The following is a 17,314-nucleotide window of genomic DNA, read 5'->3' on the forward strand; positions in this document are numbered from 1 at the left end:
TTACAGTAATCCAGACTGGATGTAACTAAGGCATGCACCACTGTAGCCAGATCTGGTTTCTCAAGGAATGGGAGAAGATGGCACACAAGTTTTAACTGTGCACAGTTCCTCCCGGCCACCACAGATACCTGGGCCTTCAGGTTCAGCGCTGAGTCCAGGAGGACCACCAAACTGCAAACCTGTGTCTTCAGGGGGAGTGTAATCCCATCCAGCACAGGCTGGATCCCTAAATCCTTGGTATGCCTTCCAACTGACCTTTGTCTTGTTGGAATTAAGTTTCAGTTTGTTTGCCCTCATCCAGTCATGAGCTTAGTTTGTTTAGGTTCAGGAGAACCTGAAAAGAAGCACTGATCCTTTCCTCTACTGCAGCACCACTTCTGGCCTTTAGGAAAATTGTGGTGGAGATGGCGCTTTAGTGCTTCCTCTCAAAGGACTACTGAGAGATCAAAGGGGGTTGGTGTATTTAGGTTTTCCTGGGATAGACTAAGTTTTGCCTTCTGCCACTCTACTCAGAGGAGGAGATGGTTCCTTTTAAAAAATTAAGAGTCAAAGCACACATTATTTTTAAGTGAGTGCCATCTAATTTCTCAGGATAACTGTTGCATATACCTTGCTTAGCTTATAAAATTATGCTAATTAAACTGGCTGTGTTTTTTTAGCCACTAAACTGGTGCACTACATTTTTTTAAATGTCTGAGTTTTTTTTGGGTGGGGGCACAAAAAGTTGCCAGGAGGTTGTTCAGAAATCAAGACTGTTTGGCAGTTAAATAGGATGGTTTCTCTAATAAGAACTCACAGATTTGTTGACATGGGAAAATTGTGATAGGTTCACAAACAGCTGGAGAATGTACACTGTAAAGTCTATCTAGTTTGCTATTCATGTAAGGCTACTTTGCTTAAAAGCTACAGCTACAATGTAGACTAAGTTGATTTTTTGTCATTTTCCTAGTATTTTATTGTTTTAGAAAACATGTGATTCATGCTTGTTAATGTTTTTGAACTGTGTATTTTGACATTGCTTAAAATAATGCACCTAGACATGATTTTTATTTCCCTTACTACATCCCAAGAAATCCCACTACTATGATTCATTAATTTGTATTAATTTATCATTCTTTTTCATTTGAGCATGTTTGCTTGAGACATTTCCTTCTGTTATTGTTCGAGTTCTTCTGAGCATTAACGTGGCAGCCCTTGCACTGACTACAACAGGGCAAAGACTTCAGTATCAGAGAATTATGAAAATATGAGAATTACGTCCAACTCTGTGGCATATCTGAGGTTATTACGTTACAAGACTACTGAGAGCCAGCAAGAACAGACATTACTGAGCAAGACAGGACAATTACATGGCAAAATAAAAAGCAGCCTTTGCTTGAATCTCACAAAAAACGGAGTCCTTAATCTATAGTACAATTTGATATTGAAATCTTCACTTTATTTTCTTTACATATATGCTACTTGCTGTTGTGGTTATGCTCTAATACGCTTACCATAGGCAGGTCTTTGAGGATCTGTATACCATCTCCTGGGCCCATGTGTGCTATATGGTTAAAGTTAGTTGGGTTAGAAATTAATCTATTTCTCATTTCTGGATCTCGTAGCATCTCCCTGCAAGAGAAGATATTCAGGTCAGGTATATTGGTTTTTAAATGTTTTGTTTGTTTTTAATGGAATGTATGCTTTATTTAAGTTTTATATGAGTTACTCTAAAACATTAATCAATAAGCCAAACATTTGGCCAAATGTAAAAGGACAAAAACTTCTGATGTCTGATGCTGATCCTATGCCAGTCTGATGAAAAGGGAAAGGGTGAGAAAGATTTGGCTCCAGTGCTTAACAGCCTATGCCTTGTTAAAAGTCCATATGGATACTGAGACTCAAGAGTGTACTAGGAGAGGGAGTTGACACAACATTCAACAAAAGTTGTAGAAGCAGGCTCAGTGATGCTCTGGTGCTGCAAAGATGGAGGCAGAGATGAAGGACAGAAGAAAAAGAAGAATTAGAAGTATATTGCACTACCCTTCACATTTTACTCTCCACAATAATTGTAAAAGCAGGTAGAGAAAAGTTCCAACGTGGTACAATGTAATTTTGAGAGATAGAATGCATAAAACTATGGTTCTTAAGCTGAATAGAAAGAACAGATCGCCTGGCAGAATCACCAGGAAAAAAGCTGGCATGTTGGAAAGAAGTAGCTCCAGTTTTTGAATGTGTGTGATTCATTTGCAGATTCTTGTGTACAAACACTGAAGAGTGTCTAGAAGCAGTGGAATATTTGACCTGTGCTAAATGATATTTTTCTCTTTAAGTTATCATTGTGAATATTTTCATACACTATGAAACACCAAGGTGAGTCTCTTGTTAGATAAATGTTGACAAGGCTTGAAAACTATGTGAGACTTAGCTTACAAGGACGAAACCCTTAACATCAGAATTTTTGAATACGTTACAGAGAATGGAATGAAAATGACCCAAGAAGAAGAGTATCAATACTAGACTCTGAAAATAATATGTATGCCTCATTAGCAATGTAATCCTCTTTTGTAAAACTTTATTAGCAATCTTTAATATATACAACATATGCACACACGCAAATGTACATATATATACACAACATGTGGAGGCATGCATTCCAAATTACAATAATTGTTTTGTACAAATATTTGATTTTAAAATGGACTTAAATATTCAGATGGGCATTTATACAAATTATATATAAAAATAAATGTGAGGAAAGAGAGACAAAAGACTAAACATGGGGCTCAGGAACTGCCTTTTTCTAATAAACAAAACCATGCCGACAGTGGACAAACACATCTTCAGGGCCTACAGGCATGTACAGAAGACAAATACAGGTTGAATACCGACCTCCTCTGCTGCATCCTTTCCTCCTCGGGCACTCTAAAGGAATAACGCCGTTTATTGTTGATATTTCGGACCATTTGCTTCCGGCTGTTATCTGATGTTTCAGGAACCACCAGCTCATCACCCTCTAGCGAAACATAAAAACATCCCCATAGATTTCCAATTAAATAGGGAATAAAATGTTTAAAAATATATTAAGCTGTATATTTTTCTCATACTGCAAGGTTATCAACAGAGCCTCTGGGAAATTATGTCAAACCAACACATAAATAAAATATGAAGAATAAATCAGAAAACCCAAACTCTGTTGCTATCGCTGCAAATCAGACGCTAATTGCCCCTTAATTATCCCTTACATGAGTCTCTGTATGGAAAGAAAAAGTGGGATATAAATAATAATAATAATAATAATAATAATAATAATAATAATAGTAATGAGCCACAATGCTAATACCTTATCATTCAAAAAGAAAAGCAGCTGCTACAGGAAAATAATTTGAGCCAATAATGATGTAAGGCTGCAGTCAGGCTCATCTCTGCTTTATTTTTGCATTCCAAATTGCCCTTTCTTAGTGTTTTTTATCCTATGAGGCTCAAGTGAATGTTTACCTATATTATGAATTGGGGAAAGGAGCTACAGGAGGTTTCCTGGGCATTTAGAGAAATGCTTATCTACCTTTCTTTTCTCAAATCTACATCCCTGATATTGAGTTAATACATGATACTCAATTATTCTATGGTGCTGACTTCAGTAATTGTGCTTTTAGATACCAGGAAATGACAAAAACAGAAATGATAACCGAAGCATTATGGAAGAATTGGGGGGGGGGGGGGGGGGGTAGATAGTGCAACTCCTTTCCCCTCCATTTCAATGGTAGGTTCAATCAGGGTGTAACCATACACCTGTACCAAAAGGATGTGATTAGAGGATTGGCCCTGAGAAAATTTAATTCAACGGCCAAGCAGGTATAAGCAAGATAACTGTTTATCTAATATCACAGAATCGTAGAATTGGAAGAGACCACACGGGTTATCTAGTCCAATCCTGTTATGAAGGAAAAGCGCAATCAAAGCACCCCTGACAGATGGCCATGCAGCCTCTGTTTAAAAGCCTCCAAGGAAGGAACTTCCACCTCACTCCAAGGCAGACAGTTCCACTGTTGAACAACTCTCACAGTCAGGAAGTTCTTCCTAATGTTCAGGTGGAATCTTCTTTCTTATAATTTGAACCCATTGCTCTGAGTCCTAGTTTCCAGGGCAGAAGAAAAACAAGCCTGCTCCCTCTTCCTTATGACATCCTTTCAAATATTTAAACATGGTGATCATGTTTCCTCTTAACCTTCTATTCTGTAAGCTAAACACCAAACATTATCTTGTTATACTCGTGTATAAGTTGACCTTATGAATAAATCAAGGTCAGGTTTTGGGCCCAAATTTAGGGATTCTGATACGACCTGTGGATAAGTTGAAGGTCATTCTGCAGAGCACTAGTGTCTTCTCAAAGGGACAGCATTTACGTACTTGCTGAAACTTTCCTAGGCACTCAGAATGGCCAGAAGCAGCACTAAAGTGGAGAGAGTAGAAGGGGCCAGTGCTTCTTTTAAGTTCTCCCAGGATATATGAAGCTCTCACCTTTTGCCACTCTACTCAGAGAAGGGTAAAGTTCCTTTTTAAATTGGAATTAAGGCACAGTGTTTACACTGTCCCAAGGATAAGACCATTTAGGCTTTTAAAACTAAAATGAATGTATACAATACATGTTTTGTGCAATATCTATATCTAAAATATATCTAAATAGATCTAAAATATCTAGTTATTAGTTGCCACAACTCCTGCACTTTATCGCACTCCACTCTTATTGATTGAACTCTGTAATGAGATCTTTAATTCCCTCTTGTAGAGTCTGCTGAATTTTATCTTACAGTTTGTATATTATGCTCATACTCTAATGTTCTAATGTTTTGATGTTGATGTTTTATGCTGGTTTGTATGTTTATACTATTTTACCTGTTTTACATTGGTTTAATTATGCTGTATTTTATTGTATGTTGAAACTGGGTTTGTCCCCATGTGAGCCGCCCTGAGTCCCCTCTGGGGAGATGGGAGCGGGATATAAAAATAAAGTTATTACAAAGTTATTATTAAAATAAAAGTGAAAACCTGTATGTGTGTATGGGGCATGGGTGTCTGCTCATGCAGACAGCCTCCGGTCTCCATAAACAGGCTGTAGTTCCCAGTGCTAAGGATCCACCAAGTCACTCTTTTCCACTGAACTCCTTGAACATGTATCACAAACCCTGCCAATGTTCTCCCCAAACACTACGGCCCACCACCCAAGGAATGCTTTCATTTGAGGACCATTTCATCCTAGATTTTGCATTGTCCTCTACCACAGGCAGGCATCCCAGGGTTCTCCATTGGTGTGGAATTTGCATGACACCGCCCACTGCCTCTCCCTTTCAAATCTGTCTGCATAACAAACAGAGCAGAACTGAGCACCAACTGAACATACTGGAGAAGTTTGGGGGATTGATTCCACATTATGGAAGTTGTTCACCCTGCATCAAGTCAGAGCACTGTGACTCCTACTGGGGAATTTAGAGGAGTTGTAGTTCAACTACACCCAGAACACTATGAACCCAAACAATTATGGCTCTGGGCCAAACTTGCCATGCATACCTGATATACCCAGATTTGAATATTGGTGGGTTTTGAGGGGAATTGGCCTGGACATTTGGGAGTAGTAGGTATTGGGATTTATAGTTCACCTGCAATTGAACCCTACCCATGATGGACCAGGACCAAGCTTGGCACACAAGAGTCCCCATAACCAATAGAACATATTGGACAAGTTTGGGGAAAAGGGAGTTATAGTTTACCTGTATCCAGAGAAACAGTGACCCCTACCGACAATGGACCAGGAACAAACTTTGCACAGAGAAGCCTCATGGCCAACTGAACATACTGCAAGGGTTTGTGGGAATGGGCCTTGATTTTGGGAGTTGTAGTTCACCTGTATCCAGACCATAGAACCCAGCCAACAACAGATCTGGACCACACTTCGCACACAGACTCAACATTGCCTGCTGTGGATATTGACAGATGTTTTGGGACAATTGCACCGGGAATCTGGGAGTTGTAGTAGTTCACCCCCATCCAGAGAGCACTGCAGCCAGGCAATGACCAGCCAACGACAGATCTGGACCACGCTTGCTACACAGACCCAAAATGGCCAACTTTGAATACTGGCAGGGTTTGGGGAGAATTGACCCACAATTCTGGGAATTGTAGTTCACCCACTGCAAACTGGGAATACATAACATTCAAAGACAACGAATGCCTTTTTCAAATAACCCGGGCACTGCCGGGTCCTCAAGCTAGTATTATAATAAAACATACAGGAAAGAACACTGCATTTTAGAAGTTTATCAGCAAAGATAATTGAACTGCATTAAGAAAAATGAAGGCTCTCAACGAAAAGGATAATTGCCACTATTTTTTCCAAAAGTATTATTTGTAGCTTCTCTACAGTAATTTCCAAAATACTAACAGCCCTGTACTATACATAGTACAGTTCTTCCTCCACATTGCGCCTTTGGCTTTCATATACAGTATTTAATTATTCACAAATTATCCACGAATTCATCTTTCACATGGATTTATAAATGGCACCTACCTTCCCAGTCTCTCTGCAAGCCTCGTAAGACTGAGATACACTACAAGAGACTCGGAAAGTGAGTGTTGACAAGCCAAGATAGGATGGGGTGTATGTGTGATGGGGAATGGATAATGAAAAAGTATCCCACTTCCCTTCAGGCATGGAGAGGTTAACCTGCTTGCCTGGGGAGGAAAGCAACATACAAGAGCAGGCTGCTGGAAAGGGCAGACACTTCTGCATGCTTGAACTAGGATGGAGCTTCCAGGGTTGCTTTCTGACAATGTGCTTTCTAACCTTCCCTACCCCATTTCTAGCCATCTAGTATTGCCCCTTAGAAATTACAATACTGTATACCGTACTGTCCTTTTTGTATAGTAAATGTTGGGTTTTTAAAAATGATATTTGCAGTTTTTCCACTTAAATGGGGGGTTCTGTGTCCCTAACCCATGTGAACGTGGAGGGCTGATTGTACATACACTTTCTCTATCTTATGTATATTTGAATTTTGACTGTGATACTTTGTAACTACTTATTCTTACTGACTTTTTTTTTAAAAAAAGAGAAAGGTTAAACTTATATTTGGCTTGGATGCATGATTGGCCTTAATTAACATCTCTAATATTAAGGGAATTTCAGATGCACTTAAAGCTGAAGGGCCAAATTTGGATTGTAACAAATGAATTTGGAATGAAACAATAGTTCACAATGGATAAGAACAATATATATTTCTGTTGTACATTCAAACTTACCAGCCATTTTGTTTTTGAAATATATTAATCTAACTGTTTCCAGACCTAGGACATTTAGTGATCCTTCCATGTTCAAAGGGCGTACCTGAAAGCACATAAGTTAGAAAAATAAGACTGCTTCCTTTTCCTTTTTCAGGATTGGAAAACTGATATTGTTCACTCTATCTTGGATAATAAGCATGTGACAACAGATCATTTGAAAGGTTAACTACAGATGTCAAATGGTGGAAGTTTTAGATAGTGCACTGAATATTCAAAGCGAAGGATTGTATTTTGAAACAACTGTTTATACATGTTATTCATATTTTCCTATGGTGATATGGTATGCTAACATAACCTGTAATAATCACAGTTAATAAATATAAATACTAATAATACATTTGTCATCTGCAAAAAAAGACACTATATCTATTAGATAAACCAATTTTAATTATTACCCAGGTTATTCTAATAGACTTGTGTAGTGCCATTAATACCTTAGTCTAATGCTTAATTTGCAATATAATTTTGCTTGTTACCTTTTTTAGGGGGATAGTCTGAATCCATTCCATGGAATTCACATCAAATATATCAACTGCATTTTCACTGTACACTGAGAGGTATGGTGCATTATAACCTGGAAAGAAGTTCAAATTTGTCTCTGAGAAATTTGACAGGTATGTTGAAGATAAAGAGATAGCCATTTTAAGAAAAAATTCTCCAATTAAAATTGAAATTGATAAACAGCTTTAATTATAATGTATTTACCAACTTTCTAATAATTATTCACAAGTGATAATCCATATACCAACAAACTAACTGAAATATAATCCAATTTACAGTCTATTTTAAAAAACTATTTATTATCTGCTTTTCACTGTTTTTAACACTTGAGGCAGGATCCACTGCTGGCCATTCAGAAATGGAGTAGCTAAATCTAGTGAATGGGGACAATCTATTTATTTGTTTTATATAAGGTATTTATATAACAAATGTTAAAACATTCAAAACATAGTTGACTATAGTAATTTCAAATGGGCAGAACAGCACAGTTTTATCTGTCTGTTTGTAACCTCGAAACAGATGGAGGCCACATAACTTTCCTTGGCAGAAAGTTTAATTATTGAGGTGCTGCTACAAAGGAAGCCCTGTTTCATTAATATCAATCTCATCATTCAAAGTGCTGGGACATGCAACAGGGCTTTCTGTTAGATCTCAAATTTCAGGTGCTCTTATGTGAAGAGGCACACCATTCTGGGAAACGCTGGAAGTGGTTTCTGGGCTGCTGAAGGGATAAAAGGGGAGGAGAAGGAAACAAAGGTCCACTGCACTGATTCTGTAGTGCTAGCACCATGTTCAACTTAAAGTCTATATACATTGACTAGGTAAGTTTTGAAACCAGCATTTTATTGCTGATTATAAACTAAGCATAATTTATTACAACTGAGAAAAAATAATTTTAATCATTTTACTTCTAGCTTAATATTCCTGCAGCTTTCCAGATTCTGATGGCATTTAGAATTAGTGACTATCCAGAGATAGACAGACAAGAAATTGAATCCCCCAGGTCTTTCAGAAACCCCAGAAAAATGGAATCTATTTTTGTAGAAGCAATAAAGGAAGGTATAATGTTGTCTGGCCTTTTTGGGGGGCGAGGGGTATAATACTAATGAGAAATAGACATGATATGAATATAATCTTTTTCCGAACAACAGAGTATCTTTAGTACAAGTGGTAATTGGTTGCTTATCTCTAATCATATTTAGCATCATTTAATTAAAAGACAAACAAACAAACAATGTAACCTCTTGGTTGTATCACCTCATATAAAAAGCATGGAAACACATATTATTTAAATGTGGCTTTCTTCTAAGACATGAATTGAAATCTGAGACTACACTGAATTAATGCAATGGTAGGAACTCACAGGAAGAGGAAGGAGTTGCAGGCCACATCAATTCCTGTTGCCTTGACCTTCGACCTTGGCAGTCTACATAAACCCCCACGCTGCTAAAACACAGCAGATATTCCTTATTTGAGATTTCAACTGCACAGATGGCATCCGTTGGTTGTTGTGCAATGAATGACAGTGTGTGATCATCTGGATGAAGTAAACTGTGTGTGTTTCCTTCTCCATGCAAAGGGTACTTTACGAATCCTGATTGATAGCCCACACAAAGCCGCTCACTAAAGATCGCCATCCACTGGACATTGCCGGCCACTTGGATCTCTTTTATCTTTTTGTGACGTGCTTTGCTGTGGTTCAGTTCATAGCAGAGGACCTGTCTTTTCATTGCCACACACAAGCAAGTAAGGGCTCCATGGCGCACTTGTCCAGAAACTATAGTCTGGCAACCTTTTGTCTCTGCTAGTTTATAAAATTCAGTTTCTCGTCCATCCAAGGCTGTCATTGGGAATAGCCGCACGTGACGATTTCGTCCTGAGATCACTGCAATAAGCTGTTCATTTGGAATAAGCTCAATCTGATGAACTTTCTTGTTGTCACCAACACGGATTATCTCTGCAAAAATAAAAACACAGGTAGTGTGCATCTATGCCATTGATGTGCAGTCAAGTAATATGATGAAGAAACTGTTATACTGTACAAACATACTGACATTTACCATCTATCTTAAAATATAAAGAGTGAACCAGTGTTCCCTTGTTAACAACTGTTGGCATTCTGTGTATTATCCTTGTTTTGCTACAAAGCATGAAGAGTCACAACATTTTCCTGTACCAGATCAATTCTACTATCCTCCCTCCCTTTCTCATTTTCTCTTACCCAGTTCTCTCTGCTATCTTCTTTCAGGGTAAGCACATTATGAATTATGGTATTTCTATGAAATGAACAATGCTTCTATGAAAAAGAAGGGAAAAGCTAGCAATTGTGCAAATGGAGAGGAAGTTTCCACACGTTTATACCTAATGACAATGGAAAAAGCAGGCATTGCTTGTGTATTACAATAACTACAGAGATGGTTAATATAATCTCTTATATAATCTTATAAGGGGCAGTAGCCACCATAGTGGCTGGCTTTATTGAAATGGATTTTCATTTCAGTTAATTGTACCAAATGGGGCCATGCACAAGACAAAAAGTGGATTTCAATCTGTCAACATAACGCATAACCATTTGGATAAGTAGAAAAAAAGAGAACAGTTTGAACAGAGAAATGTGGTGCGGTCATCGTTTATTAAAAATAATCCTAGAAACTTAAGAAACTGAGCTAGAAGGAGTAGAACAGAATGTGTAGTTTATTATTTCCGCTATCCATATTACAAACATAAGCCATGTTCTCTTACCATCTTTGGTGACATGAACCATAAATAACCCTTCTTCATTGCCCAGAGCTATTCTTTCATGATCTGTTAAGTGTTAAAAAGAAGAAAATGGAAAAATATTTAACCAGACCTATATGCCACGAACATAATGTTTCTAACAATGACACATTTTAATAAACAAATCTTTACCAAAACCATCACAGCAAGATGCTGAGCTACAAATGAGTAGAAACCAGAAATGATAAGAGGATTAAGAATAAATTCCACTTCCTTGAATTCCTAATATATCTTCCTTCTGTCAATCTATATTAAGTAACAAAGTTTCAGCATCAATAGTATCTTCCACTTTCACCTAAAATAATTATCAACATGCTGTGTAAATCTTAGTCGTTTAGGATGCAATCCTGTAGACAAAGTGTAATAATAATGAAAATCTCATATGTTTTTGGACAGCTGCTCCCAGTTTTTCTCACCAATGGCTATAGTGGCTGGGGCTGTCAACTACTACATCAATTATTTTCCAGAGTTGATACATATTCAGCCAATTAGTTTCCCTCAAGTAGGTAAATACATTTCTTTGCTGCCAGGCATTTGGAGGACATACTGCTAGAGAGGTTGTGAGATTTTGCAAGGGGGGAGATGGTGAATTTTAAATGTGATTTTAATTGCATTTTTTGTATTTAAATTGTATATCCATGCATCAATGTTTACTTGCTTTTTTCATCTGGCGGATGAATGGCACAAGCATTTTGCACTGTTTAAATTTTGTTTATTGTATATTATGATGCTATTTAAATGTTTTAACTGTTTTAATGTTATTTTATTGTATATTGGTGTATTGGCATTGATTGCCATTTTTGTAAGCCGCCCTGAGTCCCCTCGGGTGAGAAGGGCGGTGTGGAAATGATAGAAATAAATGATGATTATTATTATTAATACCCCATTTTATCTCCTCACAGGTGACTCAAAGCGGCTTGACATAAAAGCATTAGCACACAATTAAACATTTACAAATACTGTATACAAAAATTAAAACTGAATTAAAAACAAATAGCACTAAAATTCAGTTGAAATCCATTAAAAATAATCAAAGTTAAAACCACAGCACCTGAGTAGATCTTAAATACCTTCTTCTTTAAAAGCCTGCCAGAATAAAAAGGTTTTAGTCTGTTGCCTGAAGGACAGCAAAGAGGGGGCCATTCTGACTTCCCTGGGCAGGAAGCTCCAGAGACAAGGGACAGCCATAGAGAAGGCCCGCTCTCTCGTTCCCACCAACCGAGCTTGAGATGGAGGTGGGACCAAGAGAAGGGCCTCTCCTAAAAATCTCAGTGCCTAGGCAGGTTTGTACAAGGGAAGGCAGTCAGCAGAATAACCTTGACCTGAACCGGCTACGCTTTTAAAGGTCATAACCAGCACTTTGAATTAGACCAGCAGCAACAGGGGAGTTGTCCGCTCCTTGTAGCCACCCCCAGTGAGCAACCTGGCTGCAGCTCTTTGGCCCAGCTGGACCAAGAGAACCCCTAAACTGCGAACTTTTGTCTTTAGGGGAGTGCAACCTCATCCAGCACAGGCTGGATCCCTATTGCTTGGTATTCCTTCCGACTGACCAGGAGTACTCCTGTCTTGTTTGGATTAAGTTTCAATTTGTTTGCTCTCATCCAGTCAATTACTGATGACAGGCACAGGTTTAGGGTCAGGACAGCTTCCTGGGCATTAGTTAGAAAGGAGTAGTAGAATTGGGTGTCATTCGCATATAGGTGGCGCCATGCTCCAAAACTCTGGGTGACTTCTCCTAGCAGTTTCATGTATATATTGAACAGCATGAGGGACAAAATGGAACCCTGAGGAACCCCACAGGACAACAGCCAGGGGTTCGTACAGGAGTCCCCCATCACCACCTTCTGGGTATGCTCCTCCAGAAAGGGCTGGAGCCACTGTAAAACAGTGCCTCCCAGTCACATCCCAGTGAGACGACCCAGGAGGGTACCATGGTCAATATATAAAGTAATAATCAACATTATCAACTTATATTCATTGATATAACTCCTACAAAATGTCTGATTTTAAAATATTGAAATAAAAAGGGTCCCCAGTCACCTTTTACACATAATTCATCTATTTTCCCAAAACTTTAAAATTGTATAAATGAATGTTCCAACGTCTTATCTGATCTATAAATAGGCAATATTAGAAACAAACACCAGATCCTATTCACTTCATTCTATTAGTGAGTCATAAATTATCTTCAAAATAAGGGCCTTTAAATTCACAGATAGAATCATAGAATCATAGAGTCGGAAGAGACCTCACAGGCTATCCAGTCCAACCTCCTGCCAAGAAGAAGGAAACTCCGGCACATATTTAAGTCATCTTCACTATGAAATAAAACAAATCGCCTTCTTTTTCTTCTCATCTTTATTTATATCCCGCCTTTCTCCCATAGGGACTCAAGGCAGCTAAGAACCACATGATCTTGTCACAGTTTAAAACAAAGTAAATATAATTATTAAAAAACAATTAAATATTAGTGTTTGGACATAAAGTTAAAACACAATAAAATACAATTAATGAAATTAAAATTACATTTAAAACTGACCATGCTCCCCAAAACTCACTCAGAACCTCTTCAGCCTCCCATCTTCCCCAAAATCCGTGATGGTAAAGAAAGATCTTAACTTGCTTGTGAAAGGAAGGCAGGGATAAGGCCATTCTGGTCTCTTTTGGGAGGGAGTTCTGAAGTTTGGGAACACACACCAAAAAGGCTACAGACTACAGACAAGTATCACTATAGATTAGTAAAAATACCTACCTATGATTGCTGCTGCCTGGGTGGTTTTAATGAGAGGCAAAGTGCTGTCATAGGCTTCTTTGGGAGCATAGACTGAGCGATCTTTGAGCTTGTTCTTCTTTAAAATCCTGTGCAATTCATTTAGGACTCCAACCCATTTGCTCTTTTCATTCTCACTGTCAGCTAGGATCAGGATTGAACACTTATTACTGGACGCTGACAGTTGTGAGGCTGTAACCTGGAAAAGTTATAAACATGTAGTAGGTTTGTGTATGATGTGACAGAAGCATGCTTAGGAAGAAAGGCAGACTATACATTTTCTAAATAAATTTAAAAGGAACAGATTCCATGGCCTTTATGATATAAAAGATGCCCTTCGCTTAACTACTACATACATTTTGAAAAAAAAATTGTAGCCAGTAATTTTTACAGTATTCTCATTTCAAGTTTTACTACTGAGAACTAGTGCTATATACCAGCTGGTGGAGTACTAAATGTGTCATGGGAAGATCAGGTTCAAATCTGTATTCTCCCAACGAGTATCTCAAGGGGATAATATAGGGCCAGACAATCTCTCTTATACCGATGTAATTCAGCAGAGGTGTGAGGCTGAAATGGTATCTGGAAAATCATATATATGACCAGACTTTCAATGCGCTTTCAATACAGAAAGTATGTGTGTGTGTGTGTGTGTGTGTGTGTGTGTGTGTGTATGTATAGATATAGATATAATGACCCATTCATTTCTATTATATGCAGCATAATTGGAACATAACGTATTACTTACTCTAAAAATACAGGGAATATCTTTTCGATTTGCATGGATGACATCAGAAGCCAAGACAGAACACACTGAGAATTCTTCATCCCTATTAAAAGGATTTTAAAAATGTTTACTGACAAAAAGATGTTTTTCAAAAAACCATGTTTTAAACAGTAAGTAATTTTAATTACTGAGGAAATTTATCCTAATGCAGCAGAAGGGTTTTTTTTTAAAAAAAATTCAGTTCAGCAGAGACACATAGAGCTGATTTACAAATATCTAATTACTAATTCATACAAATCTTCAATATTCAAAACCTATAATATCTGTTTGAACAATTGGTTAAAAAGCAAGCAATGACGTCAGTGAATTTAAAACCAAATCAAGAAAACAGCTCCTCTCCCCCAACACAGAAATATAAATCTCATTCCAGTTGTAGGAACCCTGACTCATTATCAGTTAGGTCAATAAAATACTGCCTAATTTACAACCATGATACGAAGGGCCACCTTTAAACTCTTAATGTCTTCAGTGTCACAACCTAATCATGCTTCACTTTAGGCATTTGATTTTGACCACAGGAAATGATGTGTTCTTCTAATTATATCTGATAAAATGATGTAGTTACTAGAAAGTGAAAACTAGTAATGAGTCTAAGATATATAAACTTCCATAGATATAATCCTTATTGTGTGTATTCAAAATGGAAGTCCTTCCTGCGGCTATCATTAAAAATATTAACACTTCATACCTCATATCAAGAACTTGACTCACTACCACAGAGGGTTGGGATGCTTTCCCTTCTGCTATATCGTAAAGAAAAAGCTTGAAATCACAGACAACAGCTAGTGCTCTCTGCCAGCCTTTCTTCACTCCAGCTGGCTTAGGGACCTGTAACACATTAATTGTCATTTAATTCTGTATATTATTCATTTGTAAAGAAAGGCATATGAAAGACTTTAACTTGTAGTAATTGTTTGACCTTAGAAATGAAAAGTGGACAGTCAGTGAGTAAGTATTCCAAGAGGACATTACATGGAAAAACGAACTGGCTCAAATAGCCATGAGTTATTTCCACAAATCCTATAAGGATATGTTTAATTAAAAATTCTTTTTGGCATTTCTAAAGCTCCTACACTTGCTTTAGGGGGAAAAAACCAAGATACAACATAACACAGTAGAAGACTTCTTCAACTTCGTGCCCTTAAGATGTTGCTGGAAGGCAAGGGCCAGGACAGTGGAGCAGTTAATCTGCTCCAGGATTAGTCTGGAATTTTAAAGGGGCTGAGTGCCTTGGACCGTTCCTTTAAAATTCAGACTGCAATCTTGTGTGGATTCACTATTCATTGATATGGCAATCAGCAGCTGCCACTGCCATAATATTAGTCATGTTAGTTAGGGATAATTGCTTTGCAGTCCAAAATAAGAAAGTAAAGTCAAAATATAAGTTTGAAATAGGTACTGTATGCATGCCTATTATAAAATGCAGTAGAAGTGGGAGCATTCTGAACTTTAAAACTGGACAATTCTTGTTGTTTCTCATTCGTATACTCAGAAAGAAAATATACTGCAAAAGGCAAGCAAATTCATACCAAGCATATTACGTTATTACTTCCTCCTCCAGTACTTACTCGGACATGTCCTTCATAAGCAGTCCCTATGCCTTTCTGCGGGTCAATCCCCAGAGGCCCCTTTGTTTGGTCAGGTGGGATTGGGCACACAGCTGGTGCTTTGTCTGCACAGGTCACATGGCAAGAAAAGCCACACACTGGGAGGAAAAACGGTTCACAATGTAAATGCACATTGACTTTAATAACAATGCAAGTGTTGGAATTACAAACATCTCCATTGTAAATATATGTTAACAGAAACTTGATTTACAAAAGATTATTTCACATTTGGCACATGTCCCTTACGTTGAACTCTATCAACTACTGAAGCAGAGCTAGTCATGCCAGCCCTTAATTGCTGTAAAGGCAATAAGAGAGGAGATTAATATTTGAAGATGGTGGGGGGAGAGGGAGGGAGATAAAGATTAGGCAAGCAAGAAAATCTTTACAAGCTGGGCCATGACTAGTTCCATTAACTATGGTTAAAACAACTATGCCTAGTTCTTAGCCTTATATGAAAATACAATCAATATGTGAAATCAAAAGCATGTGAATATCTCTTGCTATATTTCTTTTCTTTTACATTTGAAATAAAATTGGTATCACACCACTTTCTGTTTACAGAATCTTGGAAGCTAAACAGGGTTAGTACTTGGATGTGCTCTTGGCTATATTTCAGAGAAAGGAACTGGCAAAACCACTTCTGAGAATTCCTTTCTTAAGAAAGCCCTCTGAAATCTATGAGGTCGATTGAAGGCATATACACACATTCCATGATGCTAAACTCTTGAATCTTTTAACTGAATTCTTCAATGCCTTCTGTTTCTGGGCACAAAAATCATAATACAATTACAAATGAACATATGAAGACCCAATGTTTATTTGCAATCTAACAAAATTAGTTTTGGAATTGCTTATAACTGATAAGTCTTACCTTCACAGATACAGCCCTGTCTGATTAAGCCAACCATCAAAGATGTGCACTGATTGCATTTTGTAGGGGTATTAAAGGATTTCACTACAAATTGATGGGCCTTAGGCTGTGAAATAAATAGAAACTGATATTAGATACCAAGTGTTTGGCTTGCTAAAAATATTTTAAAATATAATGTTTAAATGGAAAAATTGCTTGTCAGATTAAAAGATGATGCCGAGCTAAAAACCTAGGATTTTTAAACAATTCAAACTCAAAGCAATTCTCAAGTCTTAAAATAGCTTGGCCATTATTGATTACTGTTCATAGAACAAAATCAGCATTCTAACGAAAGCTCATCCATGTCAGCTCTCACCTTGAAGGAGACATTTCAAAGTTGAAAATATAGGTTTTATAATACTTTCAAACTCCTAAAAAAAAGTTAAAAAATAGTACAGTACACACTATTTTTATTTTTATATGATTAGATGAGCATGTTAATTTTTCATTGTGGAGCAGACTTTTTTTTGGAAATTTAAAAGATAAGCCATTTCTAAAATCTCTGCAGGAGAATATCTAATGCATTACTGCACAGAAATCAAAATGTGAAGTTTGTTTCCTGTAATTCCAATCCTCATTTTAGTTGAAAGTGGGGTGGACACAGATTTCCTCTACAGAAAATACTCTATTGCCCACAATCT

The 17,314-nt window shown here is 37.5% G+C and overlaps 1 protein-coding gene across 14 annotated transcripts in view; it reads right to left on the reverse strand.

Annotated features, from left to right (window-relative positions):
- The window catches only part of cdc42bpa (CDC42 binding protein kinase alpha), a 174,841-nt gene that overhangs the window by 17,666 nt on the left and 139,861 nt on the right, over positions 1–17,314 (reverse strand). For all 14 annotated transcript variants that reach the window (XM_062972916.1, XM_062972902.1, XM_016990695.2 and 11 more), the window contains 11 exons: positions 16,635–16,740; positions 15,722–15,858; positions 14,842–14,981; positions 14,115–14,196; positions 13,349–13,565; positions 10,561–10,623; positions 9,182–9,775; positions 7,794–7,891; positions 7,276–7,360; positions 2,872–2,995; positions 1,494–1,611 (listed from right to left, as the gene is read on the reverse strand). In XM_062972916.1, the coding sequence (XP_062828986.1) occupies positions 1,494–1,611; positions 2,872–2,995; positions 7,276–7,360; positions 7,794–7,891; positions 9,182–9,775; positions 10,561–10,623; positions 13,349–13,565; positions 14,115–14,196; positions 14,842–14,981; positions 15,722–15,858; positions 16,635–16,740 (1,764 nt within the window). The remainder of the gene's footprint in view (positions 1–1,493; positions 1,612–2,871; positions 2,996–7,275; positions 7,361–7,793; positions 7,892–9,181; positions 9,776–10,560; positions 10,624–13,348; positions 13,566–14,114; positions 14,197–14,841; positions 14,982–15,721; positions 15,859–16,634; positions 16,741–17,314) is intronic.

The sequence above is a fragment of the Anolis carolinensis genome, chromosome 1, assembly GCF_035594765.1.
Source record: "Anolis carolinensis isolate JA03-04 chromosome 1, rAnoCar3.1.pri, whole genome shotgun sequence".
NCBI lineage: Eukaryota > Metazoa > Chordata > Lepidosauria > Squamata > Dactyloidae > Anolis > Anolis carolinensis.